Below are 23,681 nucleotides of genomic sequence, written 5' to 3' on the forward strand. Positions count from 1 at the left end.
GTAAACACGCGGGAGCACGCACGAGCGCGCGCATCTCAAACTTTGTTTTTATGGTCTGTGATTTCAAAATATGTTTTTAATCATAAAAACAAAATTATTTTTACACGTACAATTACAAGAAACATTGATTTCTGTACTCAAAATTAATTAACTTGAATATTTTTTTTTCATCTAAGTGTATGAGGTTAGCCCACTAATTACATTGAATTAATTGGATAATTCCAAATTTTGACAGGTGAGTGTGCCAATCATGTTAGACATAGCTATGTGGGTTCATTTAGTCGCGTCACATGTATGGATAGCTGCTTACAACTTGTTATTTGGTCAGTGTCCACTTGGTGGAGACATATACTGGTTTAAAATAAGAGTAAACGCTCTAGTGGGAAATGAAGGGCCAAGGGGTTCCCAGTTTTTGTCAGGCCAAGGATCCACAGCAAGACTAGAAATAGACCACTGGCCCCAATTTAATTGTTCTGATGGTGCAGAATTACACAACTGTCTATACTGGATGTGGCCAGTCAGCATGTCACAGTCAGTGTTGTGAAAGTTTTGATCAGCTCTGCTATCTTTACATATTGACTTTCTAGGGGTGGGCATAAAAGTGAATTACACTATTCCTCATTTTACTGGGGACCGATGAATTAGTCAAGGCATGGTATGATTTATACACAATCAACGTCCTCTGGATGTCAGTGAAGACAATAAATGGCAATAGCACGAAGCAAACTTCTTATTGAATACCTTCAGCATGAACACCCACACATACAGCGTGTAGCACTGCAGCTTAAGATGACACAGTGGACAAATAACACAAGCACTATTATGATTATCATCATCATCATCATCATCATCATCATCATCATCACAGGTGAAAAAAAGCAATAAGCATGTTGCAAATAGAAGCATCTGTATCAGGTTGGCATTTCTTGATATTTTTTCCTGATCTGTTCTCATGGAATAAAACAGGCCAAAATTAATCCCATTCCTTGCACGTGCCCAAAATGGTGTGATTGGAATAAGAAGCCAAGGCCAAATTGTTACAAGTGCTGCTCTCAGCCGTCAGCACAGCAGGAAACTACAAATCTACTGAAGTCAGATTTTTCATCCCTGCAGCCTCGCCGTCTTCTCTTTCTCTCCGAAGTGAATGATTACGCCTGAAATGGGAGATTTATGAAGGGGAAATACAACTGAGGCGACTTTCCTCGACCACCTAATGAATTTTTCATTGTATGCATTCAAAACCGCTACTCTCCATATGGTGATTGTGGCTAGACTTGAGAAGACGTTCGGTGACAGGGAAGGCTCCCTTCTCTGAATGAATTACGGCCGGTTCTAGTGTGCTCACGCACGTCATTGCTCACTTTGACATCTGCTTTTTTTCCCTTCAAAGGATCTTCCTCCATTTCTCTCTGAATACACTGAAGTTTGAAGTTAATCTGGTCTCAGCACTGCAGAACTTGCTTGGTCTGAGCACTTCTCTTTGCACAACAGTTCATTCCTGTCCATGGCCATTCAATACAAGACTAACACTCATGTATGGCTAGATGGTAACTGCATTTAGAAAGCAGCTGTTTTGACCTCAGTTGTGTGAACAGCGGCTGTACTGGACAGCAGATTTCAAACCCTGATTATTTACACACTTAAACAGTGCTGATGTTTTCTTACCAGCAGAATCCAACATTGTTTTGGTGATAGAGTTATGCTGCTATGATGTTTTGCCCACTTCCCCGTTTTAATGTTTACTTTTTTGGCTGAGACCTTCATCGACTCTTGCCCCCTTCGCAAGTACTTCCTGAATGTGTGCAATTATTAACTCCCATGTAGCTCTGGTATGTTATTATTGATTCATAGGGAACTTAAATTTTAGCTGTTTTTGCTGTTTTCTTCAAATTTCCTTAGGGGATCATTCTGGCCTCAGTGAATGGTAAACCTGCTTTCCAGCATGCCCTCTCTCCCTTGTCAAAAATTGCTGTGGATTTTATTTATGCTATGCTGTTATCAGAGAACAGTTATCATGGCTACTTCTTCATTTCACACCAAATAAAATGATAACCAAATTTTTGAGATGTAAACAAAGTAGTTTTAATTAATTGTAATAACCTTCATCGGTGGAACCAGATGTTCTGCAAAATCTCTGGGTTGACATTCAGACTGCACGCTCGTCAGTGCACACAAATGCACACACACTCACACACACACACACACAAACACACCCACACCCACACACAATGTCAGTCAATGTCAATGTCAGTGACTAGGAGGAACAATTTTCATTCTGTCCAGGAAATGGCAAAGCGAGACTTGTGAAACTTATGTTGTAGTTAATAATCTACTCATGTATGTTTTTCCAGCAAATCTCTTTCAGCAAATCTGTTAACCTTGTTGGGAATGTGCCACAAAGTTTAAATTCACACTCGTGCAGGAGCTTGGCTGCTCACATCAGAAGCGTAGTATTTCTCAACACAGGGTACGCACTCTTTCTCACTCTCTCTCTCTGTCTGTGTGTGTGTGTTCAATAAATTTGGAATGAGCTGCAGCCTGCAGTGCACCGATTCATTTTGGCTGACCAATCATGTAACCACCGTGCGGGCTAGCCTAAAGCTGGAGTGTATGTGTTTGTTCATTTGTGTGTGTGTGTGTGTGTGTGTGCGTGTGTGTACTCAAACCCACAGAACTGGAACGGGAAGGTCACAATGAGGTTCTTGAGAATGCAGGACAATTACGTTTGACTGACCATCCTTACACAAATACACAAACACACACACACACACATGCATAAGCACTGACAAAGACCCCTCTCTATTGGTCTGTTGTCCCCAGTTTGTGCAGTTTGTGTTGGTGAGAAGTGGGAGACTTTGCACACAAATAGTCTCTATTGCAGAGTTTGCTGAACAGCTAGATCAGCTGAAAAATGGAGGTAAAAAATGCCTTGGTTGGTGTTATTATGAAATAATGGTATGCCTATTGTCTGAGAGGCTGTAGGGCACTGTGCTATGGAAAGAAGAATTTCAGTAAGGCACTGTTATCAGTTCGGTACATAAACCCAAAGCAATCACTTTTTGTTTCCATATAAAACAGTTTAATGTACTCCAGTATGTACATATCAAATCTACAAAATATGCACAATGTTAAAATATTATCAGTGACTTACTCTTCACTCAGTTTGTGTCATAGCCCTTATTATATACAATCCCAGAACGTCCTCACCCATTGTTTTTTTTTTTTTAAATAGGATACACACAAGATATAGCTAACAGATCACAATGCAGACTGACTGAACACTTTACAGAACATACCAGTATCACATAAAAACAAAAACAAATCAATAGCAACTGTTAAAATATCAAGAGCAACTGTATGTTAAAATATTCATCTGTAGTTCATTACATTATCATAATGTTTGTGCGAAGCAGTTACCAGTGTAACATGAGGTTAAAGTACAGTACAGTTTGGACTAACAGTGTAGGGTTGGGATTAGTTCTATCAATTCAGTCAATTGACAATGTAAATTGGGACTGGAAATAATGAGATAGCATTGATTCACCCCATTTTCATCCTGATTAAAGATTAAAGATTTCTGGGGGTTTCCAATTGTTTGATTTCTTTTTTTTTTTTTTTTTTTTAAGAAAATCAATTTTCCTCAGTGAATTGAATGTGAACTGACCCCAGCCCTAATGTAGCCGAGGTCTGGCATGTGTGCTCTTCTATGTCTGGTAATGACCAAAAGACTACATTTGTTATTCAGAATGGCCCAGCTGCCCCCCCTTGGTGAAAGTTCAATCAATCTAAACACCCCTTTTCTCAATTTTCCACCTTGTTTGCAATTTTCAGCCACTCAAAAAATCTGTGCAAGTGCAAGAAATGGCCAACAACATGACAAAATCTGACTGCACATTTAGGTTGTCACTGTGAGATTCTCAATTTGTAATTCCTCTCTGACAATCCTGGTTTTAATTTCAACCACAGACAAATACAGTAACTGTCTGTCTCACTTCAGCAATACTTACAGTCAAGGTGTTTGCTCTTCTCCAGTGCTGATGCTTATTGCAACTTCTTGGCAACGTTTCTGTAAGTTGAAAGACTAGATGGCACTTTTTATTCTCTTTGATCTGTCCACACAACGGTGTGTTGCACCTCTCAAGTCAAGCACACGCAAACTTGAGTTTCAAGCGGTGCTGAGCACAGTTTAATCTTTCACTGAGGAAGCGCCACATGCCGTAAGCAACAGTGAACAGTAACCCACATCTCCCTTCCAAAACCACTGCATAACTGCGTAAACTGGTGCATGATGACATTTGAATTTTTCTCCATTTTGCGAGACCTGCAGTTGGAGCATCACAAGGTTAGCATTCTTACTGTATGTCTGCTTATTCTGAATCCTGTCGTGAGGTGCTTGCAGTGAAGACAAAACATAAAGTGACCCTGAATCCTCATATGACTTTATCCTTGATTTGCTAAAGATAAAGCCACAAACTGTGTATATCACAGGACTTTCAATAACCTTCTGCCTGAACACTGCTCACAATACAGGGGTTTTACTGCTGCAACCCTACAGGAGAGCCAGTTGTGCAGACACACTCTCATGAGGCTGACTTCTCCATAAGTAGGCACTGTTGGGTTGGGGAGGAGGAGGCAGAGCGGGCTCAGCCGTGTGCACAGGACCGTTCCCGCTTGCTCCTGCTCCTGTTCTGTTAGATCCGAGGCTTCTCATTTGTCGACACCGCCGTCAACAAAAATTCCACTGGCTGACACACTGCAGACAAACACCAGGCAGAGATGAAGACACAGAGCAGGTGGGGTAAGTTCATGTAGTATGGGAGGGGGGAATGATGGTAAGGCTTATGGTTAACCAAAACAGAAGCTCAGGAGGCAAATGGGAGCGGATATCCAGAGGTGGACAGAGAAGGCTACTGCATGTCAGGCACCCCTGCCTCAGAGCTCTGGGCGTACTTGTCAGATGATTCTCATGATGCCTTGATGTGGCTCAGACAATCAGGGGTGAGGTGACTCATCTAGCCAGGTGGTCAGACATTTATGGATGGAGAAAAAAAGGGGAATACAGAGTTTCATCTGTGTCCAGTGAGGAGGTCATGGTGGCGGGGGCAGTCGTACGTCAAGCAGGCTGTAGGCAAATATGTTCCAGAAGACGGCACAGAGCACAAACAGGGTGTAGACACAGAAGAAGATCCAAAAGAGGGACTGCTCCTGGAGCCGCTGCTCATAGTTCTGCAGGACTACCACACCCAGAGTCAGCCCCACCGCCACCCCACCCAGGTGGGCTACAAAGCTGGGGTTGGGGCATGGCGGGAAGGCTGGAGGGTAGAAACGCAGCCACACTGCCCGGCCAAACTCTACACTCACTGTAAGCAGGAAAAGGGAGAGAAAGACAGAAAAGTCAGCATATGGGCACTGCTGTCCACTGTAACTCTCAAAATGAGGGATGTGGATCTTTGGCTTAACAGGGATTCAGTTCAGTTAATAATTCACGAATTGAATTATTTAGTTTGAAATGATTCAATCTGATTCAAGTTCATAAATCACTTAAATCCCAATTCAAATCAACAATTCAATTCAGTTCAATTTTATATTCATTAATAAACATGTGCAATAAGTTAAGACTATCCTTTTGTACATAAGTGTGAAAAAAATCCAACAACAAAATTAGTTAAACATTTTTTCCCTGAAAAAACAGCATTATTATCAAAAATGTTGCAATTCATAGTATTCTGTTAGATCACCACAATGTAAAGACTTTTTTATACATAGTGAATGATATGATTCAAAGAATTAAATTCAAATTCAGTCTCAAGTCAGAGAAATGTATTCTATTCATTTGTTTTAGCAGATAAATGCAGCTGAATCTGCAAAATGTATAATTCATGGGAGTAATGACTCGTACATCACTGCAAAGAAAGAATCATTACACCTCTGCTCAAAATATAACAAGAAAAGTCTAGTCCCATCTAGATACTAGGAATTAAAGGTGGTAACTTTTAGTTTTCAAAAACTGTATTGGGCCTTTTAGCCGATGACAGAACTGAGATGTATTTAATTCAACTGTCACAAAAGCCAGCTGTTCAGGACGGCCCCAGCCATCTCCTGACCTGAATTAACTTACCAGAAACTCCATCAATAATGTCTCCAATCAAGGACAAGGACAAGGAGAGCAAGGTTTACTATAATTACTGCTGCAGACAGTTGTGCGTGGAAGGCCCTGCTTTTCTCTTCCTTAACCCCTATTTATACTGAGCTCCCAAATCTCTGGCTTGGAGCCACAGCTTCACCTTACAATATAGGTCAAGAGCAAACACATCTTCATTTGTGAGGTACACAAGACTGAGCTGGTGACCCACTGGCCACTTTTTTCTTTAATGATCTAAATAAACTGAAAAGTAGGGAGGTTCCCACCAGACATTATGGCCCTGTTTTCACTGCCCCATTGAAAATGTTGTGAATTACAAATCTCTCTCCATATGTTCAAGTCATGTTTCTCCAAAAAAAAGGAACTCTTCAAATGAAATAACAACTCATTTTCAGTGTGAAAACAGGTTAAGAATATAAAATGTTGTGGTCCAAAATAATTTTGAAGATGAAGATGAAAATAAGTACAGTGGGACCTCAGATATACAGTATACTCCTTATTCAGACTTACTGCAAACAAGAGCCATGGCCATCCGGAATAACTTAAACTGACACTTCATTCCCGACCAATTCTAATGTAAGAGAGAAAGAGATACGGAGAGAGAGAGAGGGAGAAAGAGGGAAGGAGAAAGAGAATAACATGGGGAGGTCATGAAAACAAGGTCAAATTTTGAAGGCAAGGAAAGACAGCAAATTGACAGAGAAAAGAGTGCAAGACGGTCACACAGCCACACACAAAAACACTTGATGTTGCCAATTCTATCGCTCTCCCTCAAGTCATGTCACCTCTGAAAGCCCCAGAGACACTGACCCCTGTTCTGTTCTAGCAGAGCCACATAATCTGATTTCAGCTGGGAGCAGGAAGAGAAACGCCCACATCTTGACCCCAAGAATGTTGTGGAGGATCCGGCAGACTACATATTTAATGAGCGAGGCACCCCCATTACATAGAACAGAGGTCTGCCTTGCATGCCTAGTGTCCATGTGTGTGTGTGTGTGTGTGTGTGTGTGTGTGTGTGTGTGTGTGTGTGTTAACTGAAGGAGGGCTTGTGGCTTACACCAATCAGAGCAGGGGTGGGTATCAAAGGGCAGAAGGAAAAAAGAGAGGAACGGGACAAGATACAATTTCTTCATGTGCAGTCAGACATGCACACACATGCACATGCAGGCACGCACATGCACATGCACATACACATACACACACATGCGCCACATGTTTTTGATCTTTGGGAAATGGAAAACTGATGGTGTGGAATGTATGGCATCTGTAGATAGAGCAGCATCTGCTGGGACGCATAACAGGCTGCTTTCATGATGTGGCCATGCTCTTTCCTGACAGGACAACTGAGTGATGTGATAAGCATCTACACACACGCGCACACACACACACACACACACACACACACTTACCATTACAACATTAGCCAGGTGTGCTGAGACCAGGGCATACACCCCTCCAGACGACCCCACCACTGGAGCCGTCATGTCAGTGACGGACACGGCCAGAGACCCTGGAGTTACGACAAGTCAAAGGTCAGATGTCAGTAACCGCTTTCATGTTGCCTTGGTCAATAAATCAATGCATTAGACCACACTTGCATTATCCCCACCTCAAAAAGCATGCTAGTGCACTTTGCCCCTGTAGAAATTGATAGTGAACCCCTTAAGGAAAAATTAACACTAGTCAACCTTTATTTTGACAAACGAGCTGTTTTGTCTTTTGTGATCCAGATTTTGTAAGGCTTTCTTGATGCCATACAAAATAGATTGTTGTCACTGCACAAATGGTCACAGATAACACAAACACAGCATTGATTAGTTGGTCGCATTGATCACTAGTATGACCTTATGAGGGAAAAATTTAAGTTTGGTCTTGAGATAAGATAAGATAAGATAAGATAAGATAAGATAAGATATTCCTTTATTAGTCCCACAGTGGGGAAATTTCCAGCATTACAGTAGCAAAGTGGATAGCAAAATATGAAGCAAATTTACATTATAAACAGATAATAAATAGCAGCAAGCAATATAAACACTATAAACAAGGAATATAGAAAAATAGAAATATGAACACTTTAAGCAGCAGAAAATAAGACGAGGTTTAAAATTAGTTAACTACACAGGAATCATTAGAGAGGTATTAGAGAGGTATTTAGTTTCCATGTTGAGCAAAATGTCTTCATTCAGAAATTTCTGACTGTCAGGCTGATCCAAACCATTTATTGTAGCGATGCTGAAGCATTTGTACGCCAGCGGTTTGCCCCTGTTAACCACCTTTTGTTGGCTATGATTACTGTTTCTGCCTAAAAAAGCAACACAAAAACTGGATCACAAAGACAAGATAGCTCTTGTTTGTCAAAATAAAGGTTGACAGAAAAAGCAAATTACATTATCATTGCTAACAAAAGGTGGTTGTCGGGGGCAACAGCTGATGTATCAGTACTTCCATGTTGCAACTATAAATGGTCTGGCAGACAGAAATTTCTGAATGAAGACATTTTGTTCAACATGGAAACTCTAATACTCTGTAATGATTTTTTTCTTGTATAGTAAACTAATTTTAAACCTTTTCTTTTTAAGAAAAAGCTTAAATTTTTCCTTCAGAAGGTCATACTGGCAATCAATGCAACTAACGATAATGATAATGTTGTGTTTGTGCTATCTGTGGCCATTTGTGCAATGAAAACATCTATTTTGTATGTCATTAAGATGTGTGTGCAACTAGCTATTTAATGTGTATTATAAATAGGGAGGGCTTTACAAATAGAGGCGTCATGTAAAACAAACACAGTCATGGAAATTACTTAGCGGCAAATGGGGAATTACTCTTTTCAGCACCTTGGTACCAATTCAACGTATGTACAAAAGATCCAATCAAGCATTGAAAAGAATGAATATGAGGACATTCACAGACCGAAAGTGTACAGTGAAAATTGGTTTGCACAGCGGCCTAGATAGAGGAACGGGAAAAAAAAAGAGATAGAGAATTGCTTGTTAGACTGTTGAATTAGCCAAACAGAAGCTCACCAGTGCTCTCTCTCTCTCTCTCTCTCTCTCTCTCTTTCTGCACTGAAGACACACTCCATCCACTTTCCAAATCTCAGAGTATCCTCCCCTTCCCTTGACTCTGTGGCACTGACCTGTGTAAATTATTGATGCTAAGTATATAAGACAGAGCTGTCTACACTTCATATGGGAAGACGTGGGGCTGTTGATGAATGGTCTTTTACTCTCCCAATTCACTCCCACTCCATCTCTCTCTCTCTTTCTCTCTCTCTCTCTCTCCCTCTCTCTCACACACACTCTCTCTCTCTCTCACTCTCTCTCACACACACACACACATATACACAGCACAGACCATTAAACTATACAGATACTGTATAATTACAGCAGACAGGGATGGGATGACAGGGTAAGCCCTGGCATCTCAATCATGTTGCCATTTATGGACCGGGCCCAGTATGAGGTGAAAGCAATCACAGATACATCCATATATGTGCAAGCATGAGAAAAAAAAACATGCATGCACTCACACATGTAGATATACACCAAAAAGACAAGCAAGCCAAACAAGAATGAAAACACACAAATCCCAGACACCGTGCAAAAAAAACAAAAAAACAGCTTAAAATCCATTCCCTGGATGCCCTCATCTTTACAGTGGCCTCATTCTGTCAGCAAGTTTAAGTTTTTTTTTTTCCTACTGTGACATTACTTCACAGCAAGGGAAGGAGGGGAAGTGCGGAAATACAAAAGAAGAATAGGAGGTGAGGTGAAATGAAGGTGACAAAAGAGGGATTACATTCGTATTTCTAAAATAAAACAAAGCATGCTAAATGATACAGCCTAACTCACAGAACGACAAACAAACAAAAACACACAGTGGAATGAAAGAAACAAATGAATGATCCATATAAATCAGAGGAGGATATTGAACACATACATTTTACCCAATAACCAAATAAACAGAGTAAATGAAGAGAGAATTAAATATATTTGTCAGAGGACCGTATTGACAATGCAACAGTTATTGAACTGTCTGTAACACAAGAACTATTGTGCACTCAACTGCCGAGCAATCATCAAACCGCGAGCAATCAAATCAGAACAACTCCCGGTGGAGTGACGCTGTAAATTTTGGAGCGAAAGCAGAATAAAATATTTCTGCCGCAGGTTACAGCCAGTGAAAATGGCACCAAAATGAACTGAATTTTACATGAAGACTTGATTATTGGCGATTTGTCTGTGTCATTCGATGGAAGAGGTACACACACACACACACACACACACACACACACACAGATTTCAGCACAAATCTTGATGCTCCACAGAAAGGACAAAATTGACTCACATTTGCATATTTCATTACACATTTGCAAATTTGAATACAAATTTGAGCACACACTTGCAAATACGAGCACACATATGCAGCACTACAGTCTTGATTTAATTTCCATAGTATTTCAAGCCAAAAGCCACAACTAGCCCTGAATTCTTTGTTGATCTGTGAGTCCTAAGTACAGTAGCCTATATTATAGTTTTTTTCTGACTGTTAAGACAAAAACTCTGCACAATAACCACAAAACCTTGCACCAAACCAGCAAAACATTATCCATCTCTAGCAAAAGCAAGTAGCCTAATTCTTGGAAAACTCTTCAAACTCTTTTAAAAATGGTGTTTTTGCATCAACACAGTACACACAAACTATTTGAATAAGAAAAACAAAGCTTCATCTGTGCACTGATAGTAGACTTTTTCACCATCTCGTCCTCTTCCTCCTCCTTGTTCTCACCCCTCTTGCTCTCTGTCCGGTATTAAGCCAATCAAGCTCTGATTTGTAAGTGAACTCATTACCTAAAAGCGTTTTCACATGTGTCTATTTTGCTACAAGTGTGTTATGAAATTACAAACTGAGTGTAAAGCAGAGAACGTGCATTCAGTTTGGCACACTTGCATCGGCTATGTGGTGGAAATTCTTTGATTAAGGAGAGAACAGTCAAAGCAGTCTTTTTTTTTTAGGCTTTAATAATATTGCAACATGGAAAGAGTATTACCTCAACAATGCAAAGTTGCTTGGTGCAGGCTGACTAAACGAGACAAAGGAAATCTTCATTACTTTTACCCTCTGAAAGGCTGAAGATGAGCAGAAAACAAAATCCATATCAGGTCATAAGAGAAAAGGTGACAAATATAATTGGTTGAGAAGCTTTCAACAATATCTCTCACGCACAAATTTTAAAAGACCTGAACCTGAGACTCTAGATCATGTTTCAGAAGCATGACTCAGCGGTTTCCCCATAGCTCATGATCGAACAAAATATAACAAGGACAGTGTGATGGTTTTTTTGGCTTTTTCGTCTAAAAGCTCTTGGAGAACATTTGACTATAGAATAAGCGCCAGATGGAATATGCATGAATATGGAATAAAAGAGGTTAAACGATTTTAATGATCAAGTGTTAATGTTTTCAGAGACAGTACTTCAAGAATCACTGTGAAAAACTGTGACATGCTCTGAAATACGTGTAGGACCTTGTGATCGACACTGTGTAAAAACATGCAAATACAAGGAACATCATTTGGCAAAAGAGCCGCTTCCACACACATTTTCATTCAGCCATTTATTACCTCCACCTATTACCAAGATGGCTTTTAGTCCATCTGCCTTCCACAGTGTGCAGACCGACAACAGAGAGTCAGACAGACAGTTCTGATAATGACACAGTCTGTATCTATCCCTGTCTTCATCTCTCTCTCTCACACACACATATGCACACACACACACACACACACACACACACACAACTACACAGGCACATGAGTAAGTGGGTCACACACAAAGGACGCTCATTTTATATCAAAACGCTACTTTGATGACTTTGTAGATTCAGTCAGCCCAACTTTGAGACAAAAAGTTGATTTTTTCCCCCACCATGTGATGAGCACTGATGTGCATTAGCATTCCCCCCGGTGTCCCTGGGTCTTTCTCTCCAGCTTAGAAGAACGACCAAGATAAATGAGATGCCACTTCCCAACCTAAAAAAACAACTGACCTCCTGGGGCCGGACTGAGGGAGACTACACAAGGATGGAAGTCCTTCACAATGTGTTGTGAAGTGTGTGTATGCATGTGTGTGTGTGTGTGTGTGTGTGTGTGTGTGCGCACGTGCGTGTGTGTCTGGATGAAAGATCATGTCCTTGGCTGTGTGTGTATGTTTGTGTTTGAGCAAGCGCTAAACCACAGTGCTAAAATAATATTATTAAACCATGTTAATTACAGGCAAAGAGGTCACACTCCCCAAACACAGGAACTACTGAGGTGGAGGTGTCCTGAACCAGGTGTTTGAGTGTGTGTGTGTGTGTGTGTGTGTGTGTGTGTATGTGTGTGCACATGTCTGTGTATTTAAACAGGAAGGAAGTCCTTCACAGTGCTGTATAGAAAAGTGTGATCTATGTGCCTGTGTGTGAGAGGCAGAGACAAAAAGTAAGCTCTCTCAGACCTCTCACAGTGTGTGTGTGTGTGTGTATGTGTGTGTGTGTGTGTGTGTACGCGCGCCTGTCTGAAGTAAGGTAATCACCTGCTTAGATTGCTATACAGTCGGTGATTAGTGACTCTGTGAGTTAGACACTGTTATTACACCAACTCACTCTGCTTTTATCCAGTTACAGCTCAGACACCTGAGAAGGCCACACATTAGCAAGAGAAAAACCTCTATTTGGAGCTAAATGTCAGCTCTAGCTAAAGAAAACTTCTTTGCATTTCACTTCCAATCAGATCTTCTTTTGAATGTGTATGGCAAAAAGTATGTGCACTGATGAGAAACACCTTCATGATTATGCAATAACCTCCAATTGTTTAACCCAAGGGCCCAGGGGCAGGCTTTTATTTTGCCAGGTTTTATTCAAGCCTCTGAACAAAATTGGGTTAATTTCATTTAAAAAATATTTTTAAAAATCACTACTATCGCCTATGAACATGACATTTTCATTATGGCTAAGTGTAGAGTCTTGTCTAAAAAAAAAAAAAAAAACATAAAAAAACATAAAAAATAACCCTGACCTGAAACTGAAAAGTTTTAGAAAAGAATCTGCTTTCCAACATCAATTAAAAAAAAAAAAAAAAAAAAAAAGCATCTCCATAGACTAAACCAGAAATTAAAAAAAATCAATTTTTGAAAGAAATGAAGGGAATTTGTTCAGAGGGTTAAACAAAACATGTCAGAAAAAAAGGCTTTTGTGGATTCATGGGTTTCAGAAGGTTAACATTTTATATCACAATAATGAGCAAGTAATGTTGGTACTTACATAGTATGTAATTAATGCTACGTAAACAAAATGTGAATATAAGGAATATCATTGGTTGAAGTGTTGCAATTACATTGGCACTTCATCACGTATCTTTAAGCCTCTTAAGATGTAATAAACGGCTGTGTTAACAAGTGTTTTACAAGACTGCTTTTTCCCCATTGGTCATCCAATGCTCCTGCATGCGGCTGTACTTGTGTGGAGGTGTACTCATTTGTTTTTGTACTTGGCTTCAATCCGTGAATGAATACCATATATGCGTTCACATGGAAGTCAATTCTGTCCATTTTAGCGTGAGTGTGAGTGCTCATTTGCTTTTAGTGTCACCAGCGTCTCTCTGAGTCAGCTGGGTCCTCACTTAACCTTTGACCTCCGCCCCGACCCCCGTATGTGCCAGCTGAGCCCCTCTCTGTTTACTATTGTTTGTTTTCCGTGGTCGTTGTTTTTCTCATTTTGCACAAAGAGCCCTGAGTTTTCTTTTTGTTTTGTTTCATGGCTAACAGTTTATATTGTCCTCTCCTTGCAAAAAAAAAAAAAAAAATGTTGTGAAACTGAAAGATTAAGGAAAACTGTTGAAAAGGCATCAAATCAAAATGGAAATGCAAAAAAAAAAAACAACAAAAAAAGAACACATGGTTCTCAACGGGTGTATCAACTAGTTCCTGAAAAGATGACTTTTTGGAGGTTGTAGGATCACCCATAAATCCCATGTCCCACAAAAATGAAGTTTAGAATTGATTCCATTGCAGGCGATAGCGAAATCTTAAAAATAAATTAGGGAAAACCTTTAACACTCCCTTCTTCCTCCACTTTTTGCTCCATGATGAATATTCTAAGATTTTTGACTATGAGGCTTCGTCCCTCTGCTGCCACCATAAAAAAAGCCCAGTCAGACAAAACAAACCCAAACATCACAGCCAACACTACTAACACCTCCTCCCTTCAGCTGTGGGTCGATATCTAATTAAAACAGCAGACTGGTGTGCGTGTGTGTGTGTGTGTGTGTGTGTGTGTGTGATTTATGGCATGTTTCCCCTTCATTACACCGTGTGGGTTAAAGCTACAGGCCACCACAGCTGGCATCCCAAGCATGTTTGTCACTGACCCCTATACGCGCACACACACACACACACACACACACACACACGCTCAGAAAGACAGAGAGAGAGAGAGAGCGAGAGGAGGAGAAATCATTTTACATAAGCACATTAAAACACGTGCATAATCAAAATCACAGTGGTTACTCTTCAAATCCCACCATTCCCTCTGTGCTTTCCCTCTATCAGTGACATACACACACACACACACACTGCAAACATGTACACACACACACAATCTTATTGCCATGAGGCATCATGTTCCCAACCTGAAATAATCTCCAACTCTCATCTCAAAAAGTAGCCCGATAATTCCACTCCAGTTAGCTCTTCGCCGGCAGTGTCACCCATGGGCACCATAAAATAACATAAAGAAATCCTTAAATGTTTGTTTGGCTCAGGGAAGGAGGCCAGGATTAGGCCCGGATGGCAGTGAGTGTGTACTGATAGAGTAAAGCAAAGTGCAGCAGACACGAATGCACATGTGCACATACACACCACAACCATATTCATCATACGAGCCGAGCTGTGCCGAATGCCGAAATGGCATCGGTGGCTAATGTTGATAGGGAAGTTGGAAGGGAGTGGTGACATTTAGTTCAAAGCTCCCTCTGTCTTTCTCTGCTTTCTCTCCAGGCAGAGTCATTACATTTCCAGTTGCTCAGTCTCACTCTGATCTCACCCGACTGCCTCTCCTCTTCCGTCTCCGCATTCATCATATCACGGTTACCTTCTCCAAACTGACTTGCACTGTCTTTCCGGTGCCTTTCTTTAGGATGTAATTACATTGTTTCTTTGCTAAACTTGACAAACGCAATGCAGATACAGAGCAGCTGCAGATACAGTTGAACACCAATGGGAGGAATACGTGAATTTTCCCTCTGCTATGCTATGTTTGTTAACTTGCTGCAAATTGAGTCTATGTACACTGCAAAAAGTCAAAATCTTACCAAGATTATTTCTTATTTCAAGTAAAAATGTCTTATTTCTAGTCAAAATATCTCATTACACTTAAAATAAGACATGATCAGCTCAGAAATTACTTGTCTTTAGACAATTTTCACTTGTTTCAAGTGAAAATCTACTTGAAACAAGTGAAAATTAGCTTGAAACAAGAATCAAATTTTGCCAATGGAAGAAGCAAATTTTTACTTGTGACACAAGTGAACAAGTAAAAATTTGCTTGTTCCATTGGCAAAATTTGTTTCTTGTTACAAGCTAATTTTCACTTGTTTCAAGTAAATTTTCACTTGAAACAAGTTGAAACAAGTGAAAACTGTCTAAAGACAAGTAATTTCTGAGCTGATCATGTCTTATTTTAAGTGTAATGAGATATTTTGACTAGAAATAAGACATTTTTACTTGAAATAAGACAAATAATCTTGGTAAGATTGTGACTTTTTGCAGTGTACAAGTGCGCCTGACAGTAAAACCTGATCATTAATATTTCAGACTCTTGATTTTTAAACACCATTGTAGTTGTGATGAGAACATCTCTCCATGACATCACTTTTAGCATGAAATAGCAAAAATACAACAGCAAACAACAACAAAACAGCACCAGAAACAACATGTAAATTGTCAATCCTTGTTTTAAACAGAGTTAATTTGTCTGAAGGCTGGATTTTTCCTTTAACCAGCACTTTTTGGGAATTCCTGCACCCTACTTACTCTACTTACTCCCTAACTCTCTTTCCCCCCTCATTTTCATAGCTATTATTATTGTGTCTGTGTGTTTGATTGAGCTCTGTTTTCGATTACTCTCTTTGCTCTGCCCTATTGTACATGACCGTTGGGGGTGGGGGGAGTTTCACAATATCAGAATAGAGCAAAGTCTTTGATGGGGCACCAACAACCCCTCTAAACCCCACCACCCCTGGTATGAACACAGAAACACAGGACCATCTGTCCCAAACACAACACACACTCGGTTTTCCCATTGACCGCTATCCGCCGACACACTGGCAGGAACCCGATAGGGCGCTGAAAGCACAAAAATACACAACACGCAGATGGAACGTCGGTGGACTTGAAATCCTGTCCTGCAGAGTGCATGTGCATGTGTGTGTGTGTGTGTGTTCCTGTCTGGGAGGGAATGTGTGGGTGAGGGTGTTGATAAGCAGGAGGAAAATGTATGCAGGGAGTGGAGAATCACTCACTGCGAATATTTCTGTTTGTGTAAATGCATGAGTGCGCTTGCAAATGTGTATCCATGCCTGCTAATGGGTCAGTGAATGTGTGTGTCTGTGCGTGCACGTGTGTGTGTGTGTGTGTGTGTGTGTGTGTGTGTGTGTGTGTGTGTGAGGTGGAGGGTCTGTGGGGCGGTGCTCATAGACACCCACCTGCCAATACACCACACACGTAGACCAGTCCGATCCTCAGGGCTCCGTGGACCATTTCTAGAGGAACTCCCACCAGCAGCTGCATGGCCATGTTCAGACTCAGGTGTTCAATCCTGTAACACACACACACACACACACACACACACACACACACACACACACACACACACACACACACACACACACAATTGCCATATTATATATTTAAGATACATATTTAATCACTGGATTTGATCACTTGTGTCAAGATGATGAAACAGACTAATAAAAGACAATGCAATAGATAGATAGATAGATAGATAGATACATACATACATACATACATACATACATACATATATACATACATAGATAGATAGATACATAGATACATAGATAGATAGATAGACAGACACACACACACACAATTGCACACACAACAGACTAATAAAAGACAACGCAATAGATAGATAGATAAATAGATACATACATACATACATACATACATACATACATACATACATCATACATACATACATACATAGATACATAGATAGATAGATAGATAGATAGATAGATAGATAGATAGATAGATAGACGAGGCCAATCGGTGCCACTGTAGACAAAAAGGCATTACAAAACGCAATGTTGGTCACCAATCCTTGTTTTTAAAAGGTGTTAAAGTGTTGCAGGCTTGATTTTTTCATTTAATGGCAAACATTTCACACCTCAAATGTTATGATGCTTCACGGGCCCGTACAGCACACAAGACTCAGATCTGCCTTCGAGTGTAAGAGTCACACCACAGATCCTTTCAGACAGATATAACGGTGTGTTTAGCGTTATCACACATTATCACCTGTCTATTCCTGCCAAGTCTATATCATTATGCTTGCTCACACACACACACACACATACACACATGCTCCATCGCCAGATCACACAGTCGTGGCCATGAATAGATTAACACAGACACACAAATGCGGTCACACATCATACATGAACACAGACACAGGCACATATAGTATACACACACAAAAACAGGGTGGTGACTGTAAGCAAGCGATAGGTCACTCAGCGTGGTGAATGCACACAAAAGCACATACACACACACACACACACACCCTGTGCCCTTCATGACTAGAAAGTCCTTCCAGCCAACACTCAGTCAGCAGCACTGACACATTTGGGTGCCACAGCAGAATCCAAAAGGACAGCAGTTAGCATAATCCTCTGCCTTGTCTGGCCTTTCAGCGTCTCCCTCACTCCCTCGCTTTCTCCCGCTCGCTCTCACTCTTGATCTGATTGTCTTTCACTCTCTTCAATCGCTCTCTCTGTTCAGCTCTCTGTTTTCTGTCTCTCTGTTTACACTGTCATCTCTCTTTCATATTCGCTGCACCAAACTATCTCTCTCTCTCTCTTTCTCTCGCTCTCTCTCTCTCTCTCTCTTCTCCTCTGGCCTTTTTCAGCAAATCTCCTTTTCCCCCATTCTGACAGTTTGACAGATTCAACCTGTAACTACAGTGTATCCCGATTCGAACAAAACAGCGTAGAACAAACGGCTTCAGCAATCCTCACTGACATGAAAGCAAGCACACACACACACACCCCCTCTCCAAAACGAGCACACACAGACTTACACAGACACACACACACAATTCTCTTCATAAAAAAACAGGGGGGGGGGAGACACAAGGCCAGTATTTCTTTCAGCTGAGACAAACCAGCGGTGCCAGCTACAATGAAGATAGGAAATCCTTCATGTGATCAAACAGACAATGGGTGATATTGATTAGATGGTACAAGCCTCTCCAAACACACAAGGACATGTCCACTCTAGAAAACAGCAGCTTCCTATCTCTGTACTGCTAACAAGGCTGTGAGGGATGGCAAGTACTGTAAGGAAGATCACAGTATTCCCTTGAGAGAGCCTATTGTGCCCAGAAGACTGCAGTCTTTAGGGATGTACAACAAAAACACTGTTTAATTTTGCTTCCTTTTTTTTTTTTTTTTTTTACCAAACTATCATTAATTTTGACCATATGCTCAGTTAACTACACAATTCAAGCACCACAGCAGAAAGTAGGGATGTCATATTGTCTTTTTCTGTCTAGACTCGTGACGCAGAGAGCATAATGAGGTTTTGACAAGAAATAGGATGACACATGAATAAATTGGAGGATTTTGCTCACAAAACCCATTATTGCAGCCCACTGTAAATTACAATGGGAGCTCCATGTGTCAACACTAGTGCAGATTGTATTGGCACATTGTGATGTATAATTGAGTCAAACCTGCTTTTATGACGATGGGAAGTGGACTAAAAGCAGCCCAGACGCCGTTCAAAAGACATGTTTTCCTGCAAAATGTTTAGAGTCAGGATTTAATCTTGCAGCGAGTTAATCTTCCTTAGGTGTCATAGCTGTCACAGACAGATATTTGTGTGTGTGTGTCTGTGTGTGTGTGTGCAAGGCAGAGACAGAGACAGAGACAGAGAAAGAGGGAGCATTAGAGTGGGCGAATGTGCACAGTGCATAGTGAGGTTTGTTTTCTGGGCCGATATTTACACTCTGTTTTTGTGTTGAGGATTGGGAAGGATCAGTGGTGCTGAGCTGTTGACGGGATTACATGGCGTGTGTGTACGTCTGTGTGTGTATGCGTGTGTGTGTGTGTAGGCAAGTGTCTAATGTGAGACAAACAAATCAGTCACGAAAGCTTTTAAAAAAACAGTGTCAATGTAAATGATGCAGCACTGTGACTAGTGGATATTGAGGAGAATATGATTGGGAAGGTAATGTTTAAAACCTGGGTACATGTCCTTGAGCTCTGTTAAAGGTCATCTGCTGTTTCTCACCACGGTTTCTATCACTCTTTAGTGAATACTAACTCACACAGAAACAACATGAAAACCAAATCTTAAAAAAAAATTCAATCTGTCACAGACTACTGATAATCTATTGTGATCAGTAATATTGTAAACACACTTTGTTTTGTCTTTGTTTTTACATTCAAAATTTCCCACTGAATCAAACTTCATGTGTCCTCGAGGCCTACTAAGCATGCTGAATGCACTTCCAAGCTCAAAAGACATTTGCAAAGACTCATATTTGAATATTCTGAAAGTTGTACTGTTTACATTGGCATTCTTGTGAGTTATTTTTGGGTCACTTTGCCCCTGAAATCCATAGAGTGTCAAGTTTATTGGACAGTTTATCCAACTGATGATGTACTGATGATGTACTGATGATGTACAGTGAGCCAGTCTTTGTTGCCAAATAGCTACTTACCAAAGATATTAATCATTTGACATGAAATACTGATGCAATGATTTTATTACACACTTGAGTAATTTATATGCTTCCCAAAATATGCTTCGGAGTCTGTCACTACAGCATCCAAGGATTACACTGCAGCAGAGCTGTAATTATAGAAATAATGCCGGAGTGACTAATGTGAGGAATCAGAAAGATTCCCAGTGGGCTGCCAAGTGTTTGGGTCAGTAGCAGGTTGGGATTACGTCTTGAAAAAAATTGATAAATTAATCATTAAGTGGATTTGTTGCATGAGGCAAGTGATGAGTTCTTACCCAGCCAACCTGCTGTCATTTGTCTCTGTATCAAACAGACTCACACACACACTACACACACTTCTAATTGCCACCACTGTAAACGAAAGTAGACTGGGTAAGTGGAGCCAGCACTTAAAAACAGGCTAGGCCACATCGTGCACCAGATGACCTGCTGTGAAAAAAACAAAAAAACAAAAAAACAAAAAAAAAAACAAAACAGACAAACCACAAGCTGAGTTGAACAGTGGGAGGTGAAGGTTTGCAAAACGTGAATCTATAATTTAGATTTCAATGCTTTTCTGTGCTTTTGCAACATGTTTTTAGACGACACCACACACAGCTACTGAAATCTGAATTTTCATTATAAAATCTGCAAGCACTATTGAGCAAACTTGAGCATTATTGACGCTCACTGTATAAAATGTATATTGTTATCATCTATGCTGTTAATAAATATATAGAGAACCATACTTCCAACACTGAAGCTAATCTACACTGATGACAGGCGGCTGCAAGAAGTATTGAACCCTCCGGCAATAACAAGGCTGCAGGAAAAAGATATAATGCTGCATATTCTCTGTCTCCCTGAGCTATGTCATTCTTCAATAGATAGATAGATGGATGGATAGACAGACAGATACTGCAGAGTACTTTGTTGATCAGTCCAGGGCAAAGTTGTACAGTCTGATGGTGGTGCGGCTCCGCTCAGGGGTACACTGTGTCATTCGGAGTCTGAACATGCTCCTGTGCCTCTCCATGGTGTCGTACAGTGGACGAGAGGGACTGTCAGAGATGGCCAGAAGCCCAGATGGTGTCCTCCATCACAGGCTGACCGCTCTCCCGATGGTCTCTGTCTGCCCACACACTCAGAAAGCCGCCAACGGTCACGCTTCAGTTTGGGATGTGGTTGTGCAGCCGTGTCTCGGTGAAGAGCATTATCAGTATTGCTAGCTCACCCATCTTGTTGGCCAGCGCTCTCACATTTTCCACGAGGATAGAAGGGACGGCAGGTGTATACTTCCTCTTCCTTTCAAGCTGTTTTCACGCCTTCTCTGAACCCCGTCTCCGCCTCCGAAGCTCTTTCGGTACTTCCAGCCTCTACCCTCCGAACATGGCCAACTCTCGTAGTGCTGTCAGCTGGTCCCGTGGTGTATAGATTCTTTTATATAAGAAAAATAACACTGTCTACTGATACAATAAATGTCACCAAATCCATTCTATTGTTTCCTTTACCAATCCAAACTCATGAGCTGTATTTCTACATTGTACAGATAAATTTAACTCATAAAGTTTTACTATTTCATAGAATTTATAACATTAAATGACATACGTTGGCATATACCCTTGACATTGAATGTGTGCCACCAAATACAGAAAAAACACTGCAGTGATCAAGAGATGGCTCGTAGTCTTGTATCATGTCTAAATCAGCAAACGTGTGTTCCGGTGGTTTCTGTGATCTCTTAATATATTAGATGCTGTCAAACGCTTCTGATTTGGGAAAAGTACGTGTTTATTAATATGTTTTGAGTTTCAGCAAAGCTTGCAGCTGGCAGCACAAGACCCAGAGGATGATGTTGATGATGACAGCTACAATGTTGATAATGGGGCAAAACAGTCCTGTAAAGCTCATTATTGCATACAAAGCGCAGTATAGTAATGATGTTTAGGATGTGTTAAAGTGTTGATTGGCACTGACTTATTTATAAATCACCTAACTGCTTTTTAAAATACAAATAACCATCTTTAAAATGGCTCTGGGCCCTCCAATGTGTGTAGGATATGCTCTTTTCCTTTATAGTCACAGCTCAGAGTTTGCCAGAAGGCCAATTACTGATGATGACAAAGCAGCGCCAGGAGCCAGCCTGAGCCCAGTATTCCTGACTCCTGAGAGGATGGGTAGAGATGTGCCCGGAGTTAAAGTTTAATGCAGCGTGACACTTGTAAAAAAAGTTCTGTTTAGACAAAAATCATTTGTTGTTTTCCTCAAGTCATTGAGCAGAGAATTCCAGTTGGCCAGTTTATTGATGAGGCCGTGCCAGGACCCGGCCATGTGGTCAGGACGATCCCTGAGGACAGAACAGGCAGAGCTGTGCCCAAAAAAGTACTACAAGCACCACACAGCCTGCAAACCACACAACGGCCCGACATTTTAATTAGACTGCTACCACTATCAGTCCCAGCATTACCACTGCCAGTGGCGCACTATGATTTGTATCACAGTAAATAAACAATAAAAAAACAACCAAAAACACTAGAGCAGCCTGTGTTTGTCATTATCCCCTATAACAAGCAGTGCAACACAACAAGAAACTACTGACCCTCCACACCTCCACCCAGATGTAGGCTGTCGAATCAGCTGGTCTGCCTCATGAAACTCCCAGACTGAAAACGATGCCCATTCCAGCCCTGCATAGCAACACCAGTAGCTAGCATCCATGGACTATGTTTATCAACTTATTGACTTAAAACCACAATTGCACAGTTTTACAATTTTACAATCCACATTGGGCAGACGCTTTTATCCAAATCGATGTACATTTTTATACACCACAAGAAAAGATTTATTCAGGAGAGAACGACAAGAGCCACAAAGCTCCGGTTCTGGTCCAAAGGACAGAGGTGCTACAAGGCAGTGCACGGAGGGAATGTATGGAGAGCATAAAGTGCACAGAGAAAGGAAGAAAGCATTGAACTTCTTTTTCTTTTTTATACAAATATATATTGGGGATTACACGGACCATTAGATGAGCAGATGTTCCCTAAAGAGCTGGGTTTTCAGCCTCCTCTTAAAGATTGAGAGGGACTCTGTGGATCGAATGGAGTTCGGCTTGTTCCACCACCGAGGAACCACAGAAGAGAAGAGTCTAGCTGGTGATTTAGGGCCTTGTTGTACTGGCAGCACCATGCGCCGCTTCATGGCAAGGCGAAGTGGGCAGGAGGGAGCATAAACCTGAAAGAGGGAGTCCAGGTAGGTAGGAGCAGCTATGGTTGCTGCTTTGTGGGCAAAGCGACTCCATTAGGATTTCCACAATTTATTTGTAATTTACTTCACAAAACTGATACTATCTGAGTGAGATGAGATGCTAGGCACCACTGTGTGCATCAAGATCCGGCATGTTTAATGGAATCAATGATTTTTCATGTCGTTTCTGAAACTTTGGTCGGGCGTTGCCCATATAGTTCATGGGACAAACACTGAGTGAACTATTTCGGATACAGTCAGTGTCAAACAACTGTAACCATAAAAAT

The 23,681-nt window shown here is 40.9% G+C and overlaps 1 protein-coding gene across 2 annotated transcripts in view; it reads right to left on the reverse strand.

The window, feature by feature from the left end:
- Positions 1-3,076: 3,076 nt before the first annotated feature.
- rhbdl3 (rhomboid, veinlet-like 3 (Drosophila)) overlaps positions 3,077-23,681 on the reverse strand; it is a 69,835-nt gene continuing 49,230 nt past the window's right edge. For both annotated transcript variants that reach the window (XM_030057864.1, XM_030057819.1), the window contains 4 exons: positions 16,883-16,995; positions 7,552-7,652; positions 6,653-6,713; positions 3,077-5,360 (listed from right to left, as the gene is read on the reverse strand). In XM_030057864.1, the coding sequence (XP_029913724.1) occupies positions 5,089-5,360; positions 6,653-6,713; positions 7,552-7,652; positions 16,883-16,995 (547 nt within the window). In that variant the 3' untranslated portion in view covers positions 3,077-5,088. The remainder of the gene's footprint in view (positions 5,361-6,652; positions 6,714-7,551; positions 7,653-16,882; positions 16,996-23,681) is intronic.

The sequence above is a fragment of the Myripristis murdjan genome, chromosome 1, assembly GCF_902150065.1.
Source record: "Myripristis murdjan chromosome 1, fMyrMur1.1, whole genome shotgun sequence".
Taxonomy (NCBI): domain Eukaryota; kingdom Metazoa; phylum Chordata; class Actinopteri; order Holocentriformes; family Holocentridae; genus Myripristis; species Myripristis murdjan.